The 5715-nt window shown below is 38.5% G+C and overlaps 1 protein-coding gene across 3 annotated transcripts in view; it reads right to left on the bottom strand.

Annotated features, from left to right (window-relative positions):
* Positions 1-5279, bottom strand: part of ncor1 (nuclear receptor corepressor 1) — a 59894-nt gene extending 54615 nt beyond the window's left edge. For 2 of the 3 annotated variants that reach the window (XM_042430605.1, XM_042430604.1), the window contains exons 1-2: positions 5009-5279; positions 276-465 (exon numbers count right to left, since the gene is read on the bottom strand). In XM_042430605.1, the coding sequence (XP_042286539.1) occupies positions 276-386 (111 nt within the window). In that variant the 5' untranslated portion in view covers positions 387-465; positions 5009-5279. The remainder of the gene's footprint in view (positions 1-275; positions 466-5008) is intronic. The other variant, XM_042430606.1, reaches the window with a different exon arrangement.
* Between the last annotated feature and the right edge of the window lie 436 nt (positions 5280-5715).

The raw sequence follows: 5715 nt of genomic DNA on the forward strand, positions 1-5715 counted from the left end.
ACAGTGCCATTGTTACAGTTAAATAGTTTTTATTTGTAATATCTTCACATCTACCCTGCGCTCAATTGCAGAAAATCTCAAACCAAAATTCAGATTTCACGATCCATGAAACTGTCTGTTAAAACGCCGACCATGAACCGCAACATCTCCAATTCCAATACAGCGTGGGACCTCGTTGCATCACTCTCTCCTTTACATTGTGTCATCTCTCCATTACAGCTATTTAACAAAGCCAGCAAATGCCCACCTCCCCCAAAAAACAAAGAAGGCTTTACCTGTTGGTGGCGCGAGCCGCTGAAGGTGTACTGGACAGAATGCGGTGGGTATCGGCTCTGCTCGCTGCTGAAGTTCCCCTGGCTGGGGGGGTAGCCCGAGCTACTGGACATCCTGAATCAGTGCAAGCGGGCTGCTGCTGCTTCACGGATCAGAGGTTTCAGCTAGACCATGTTTGGAGACACAAACCACCTGCAGCAAGACAGGAAACATCACATTTATTTTTTTAATGTCACACTGTAGATATTTACATGACAGAATAAGACATAAGACAGAATAAGATAAAGAGAATCTGCCAACCAAGATAAAAGGAATAAACTAAGTTAGATTAACAGTAATGAATAGTCTTGTCAAAAAATACTGCATTTTGAGAGACCTGCTAGAGCATCAGATAGAACGTGTGGAACTTGTGATAAGCTATCGTGTGTCGTCTCTTGAACTAACGGTGTGCTGATGAGTTAGTGTGCACAATATAGACACAAGACACAACAAGAGGGAGTGCCACAAACCTTTCATATGATAGTATATTTATATATCATTTTTCTCAAAAAGTTCTAATACAGGCCTAAAGCACTGGTCTGCTGATATTGGCTCTTGTTGCTAATGAAGGTCAAAGAGTTAGTATCGAAGCCAAAATACACCACTCTATGACTTATTAAACTCCTGCATTAAAGTCAAAGCCTTTAAACAAAATGGGTGCATTAAAGCAGCTGCAGCTCTAAGAAACACCGAAACAGTCTCTCTGTGCATAGAAAGAACAGGGGCCTGATCTCTGAACACAGATAACACAGTTAACTTGATTTGTTATTAGCCAGGATTTTTTTAGCTTGTCAGAGCTGTCTGAAACGTATGCGGAGCTGTTATCACAATAATAACTTATTACGTTTGAATATTATTTATTCAAAACTGGCTGCATCATCAAGGCCAAAACTTTTTTATATTCATTTCATCCACCAAACATTCAGACCTTGCCCAACCTTGACCGAGGAGTTTTTGTCTTGCCTTTACTTAGCAGGCATAGGTGTGCCTTGGTAGCCCACATAAGTGCAACATCTGCAGTTCGATTCCAGCAGTGGACCTTTGTTGCAGGTCACTTCCTAGACCCTGTTCACAACTGGCATTAACATGCATCTCCACATGCATCTCGAGTGACCACTTGTGATCAGATTTCACTTCCTGGCTCTATATGCAAATAAACACATACATCACTTTCATTTGCAAAGACCAAATGCACTGTTGTTTTTAAATAGCAGGAGGCCGCAATGCACTTCCTGTGCCTAGTCTGCCAGAAATTAAAAGAAGAAACAGTTTGTGATCTAGGCACACAGGCAAAATCAAAACTCTTCAGCCTAAATGGAAATCAGAAAGTGTGTTTCGTGTGAATTCCATCCACAAGAATCCATTTTGCCTGTTGTTGTGTTGTTGTTTCGCACTTTCATATGACGCCGTTGGCAAACGTACTTCCGCCTACAAAGAGGACATCAGTTGAGTAGACGGTCCAAACGTGGCCCAGAACACATTCACATACACGCTGCTAAATGAATGTGGCCATATGCAGCCCAGACCATCTCCTAATTCGGTCTGACTGATCCGATCTCAATGTGTCCTCAATGCATCTTGGGTGCATTCACACCTGTACTTAGAGCTGTCCCACACGTGATCAGATCACCCGAGATGCATTTTAATGCCAGGTGTGAATAGAGCCCTGGTCCCCCCCTTGTTTCCTGTCTACTCTCTACTGTCACTGTAAAAAGGCTTAAAAATGCACCAAAAATATATTTTTTTTAAAAAACTTCACAGGTGTAGATGTTGTTGGAAAAAGTAGGTATTGTTGGGGGAAAAAAACATTTAAAAGTTGATATAATTCATAGTTTGCAGATAGGTTCTGTATTATCATAGCAACAAAAACGTTGCACAAAAAGTTCACATTTTGCAGGAATGTTGAATATAATCAATTTATGATAAACAATTTAGGCAGCGTTATGTGCACACAAATCAATGTAATTCTCAGGAGATTCACAATAAAAAGAGTCTATCCATGATTTGAAAATACAATGAAATCAAATGAATATAAGTGAAATAAACTATCCAAATGTAATCTAAAGATATGAACATTCCTGCTCAAATCCAAAGGTAGCTTATCTCACTGTGAGCTAGAACAAATGAGATCCAAATTCAAATACAGTTACTTTAATCACAACATTTTGATGAATAAAATGTCGGACGCTTTCTAAACATTCAAGCGTGAACTACAAATAATTCAATATTATTCTAAATTATTCAACTTTCATACATGACACCTTAATTATCTGAGTCAGACATACTATTAATATTATCAGTTGGTTGTGCGATTTCATCTCGTTTAAAAGGGCTTTAAATCTGTTGTTTATTAAAGGGGCTGGCAGGGTGTGTCATTTCATAGTTAAGTGTTAGTTAAGATATTTGTTTCAACAGAAATGTTCTTCCACTCTTAATTAACTTCTGCTGTACAGCTGCAGTAAACAGGTGCTGTCTCAAACCTTACATGTCGTGCCAATCAATCAATGTTATCAGCACTGATCGTGGTTCCAACTGTCCGCTCATGTTGTTGTTATTTCAGAATAACGTCAGTCTTTTAACTAATATAATTCCCTCCCGAGATAAATAAATCAATCCTCCACTTGCATTTGAAGACATTAGTTAGCTGGAGACATATGTTGCTTAACCTGTATCAGTTAAGCAACGTATGAAGAACAGGACCCAGGACAGAGGTAGGAAATACTGTGACGCTTAAAGAAAACATACACACCAGATATCCCCATTATTATTTATGGGTTACAAAAAAGAACAGTTTGGTGTGTAGGTTTAGAACAATCACTTTTCCTGGCCCTTTTTTTAATCATTCTTCACAGTGATCCATCAAATGAATCTGTGTCCTGCTGGCTCTGTCATTTTTTATTCTAGCATGACCACGATGCCAAGACATTACGACGCTAACTTCAGGGTTGGGAAGAGCTATTGCCACCATAACCAAGGGTAGGAAGCTGTTATTTTGTTTTTTAAATCCGCAGACAGGTTTGGTGTTCCCAGAATTTGAGATCCACTTCCACAATTTCAGCAATGCGACTAAAAATATCATCAGTGTCTTCAAGACATGACTTGTAAAAAAAAACAACTAACGTGTCGCAGTTAATACTGCTGATAGATGGTGATTTTTTTTCTAATTTTTCTACACTTGATTTAATTTGAAACGGTTTTCAATAGCTCCTACATAGTCTTCTCTGTGTTTATGAATATTAGGCTTCTCTTTATGCTTCCATGTGACCTCTACACTAAAATTTAGAGTCAGGCTGGCTTTAGTTTTATTGCATTTAGCTTGCAATGCAATCTACATAGCAGGAAGATTCAGATCTAAGTGGTTGAACCTGAGTTTACAACAAATATAAACATGTGCTGTTTTTGTGATACTGGGAATGTAAATATTTTTCACTATTTTCTTGCAAGACAAGTTTACAAATTTACCCAATGGGACAAAAAATAGAGTAGAGTTGAGTTGAATTTATGTGCCAAAAATAGTCAACCAAACTTTGCATAAATAAATGTAATCCTTGCTTAAAAATGATGAACTTGAGTTGTACCATGAGGTGATGACCAAATATTTATCAGTATGGCTGATAATCAATGACACAGGAAACTAAAATTCTTGCAATTCTTTGGCTTCAAGTATTGCAACCAGATGATTTGTTCAACTTTGCTCCCCATGAATAAAAGAAAACAGATCATCTGGGTTCAAGCCCATGTCACAGCATCCTCCCTGCTTAGCAAAGCACTGAATCCTTGAATCTTAATTATTCACAGCAACTGAGTAAGCATAATAATATGAATATGCTTCAGACTCAGCTGCCGTGGTTAGTGACATAACTTCCCATAACTTGTTTCTCAACTTGAAGCTATGTCAACTTCTAAAGAAATCAATGATAGGAATCAGTCATTTGACCTTCTCACAATAAAGTTAAGCTGTATCCCTTTCTCACTCCCTTTAACATGACGCATAAATGTGGCTGGTTAGATGTATTTCCATTCTGTAATGTCACAGAAAGCTCTAAGAATTAGTGGCTATAGTGTATTTGGTGTTACCCTTCATCCATCATTCCCAGTTCAGCAGTCTTCTATCATAATTTCCATCGTGGTTTAATGTCTTTTTGAGAGTAGATGCATGAAGTTTTCAGGTTATGAATCTTACACTGCGTTTGGTCTGCTTTCATGGTTTCAGTTAATTTTAGACAGCATTTACAATGGTCTCTCTGATCTGATGAGCTCCATGCAAACCCAGTAACCGTGATGAACTTTATGGCCTCACACACAGTCTGGCTGTGAGAAATCCTACTGCTGTGTGTTGTTATTGTTGTCTTTTAACACCACACTATCATATAAACGCAATAGGATTTGTAGCTTATCTTGAGGGGGGGATGGGTTTACTTCCACAACAGAGAGCTTGTCCGGAAATGCACCAAAAACATGCACAATAATAAACGTCGACTCAAAAGTATATATGCCACTTTAGCCCTCCAGTGTACCAACACGACGTTTAAGATGTTGTTGTTGTCGCTAGCTGGCTAACTTAGCCTGTGTTTCACCTTTCAATTCTCAACCACGTCGCCATCTTGCAAGGCAGATTTTCAGCGTAGACCGGAGCGCTTAAATATCGTGCTAATTAGACGTGTTTCTTTGCTGCATGTACACGATTTGTACTCACCTCATATCTAGAAAATATACCGAAGGGAGAGAACGGTGTCCCTGGGCAGAAATATGTGTCAGTTGTTGATTGTAAATCCGCGGGTTACGGGCTGTGGACGGCTGGGCAGACTGAAGGCTGCGCCGCATTTGTCGGTCGATGTCCTGACAGGATAAAATAAATTACCCTTACTCAGTTCAATCCACAGGGTACTGGCACTCATTAACACATGTGTATTTATAAAGAAAAATATAATGCACAGATTTACAAAGTAAGATGATGTTATGCAATTCTTTAGATAAACCTTTAAAATCTTAAATGTGGACGTGTATATATACCTGCAAGGACAATGCGGTGTGACAGCTAAATCGTCCCCTCAAACACGGTAATGTTTCTGGTGGTTGTTCATTTTCACTTCTCAAAAACACAACTTTAGCTTGATTTATATTACGTTCTCCTACATTCCCCTTATGTCAGTATTTCATAAAAAAATATTCCGTATCACAATCGTTACTTAATAGGTTGATATAAACGCAAATGAACTGAGAGAGCGAAAGTGACTTTAAGTGACTAAAACACACTAATATTAGGTGAAAATTGTGCAGCTATCGCTTTTTTTGGATTTAGTTATCTTACTCATTGCATTTGCTGATGAACTGGTCAGTTATATCAAACGGGCTGCATGTTTTGTTGTTTTAAACGTGTGGAACCAATTGCATTTAAGACTT

Source organism: Thunnus maccoyii, chromosome 13, assembly GCF_910596095.1.
Source record: "Thunnus maccoyii chromosome 13, fThuMac1.1, whole genome shotgun sequence".
Lineage (NCBI taxonomy): Eukaryota > Metazoa > Chordata > Actinopteri > Scombriformes > Scombridae > Thunnus > Thunnus maccoyii.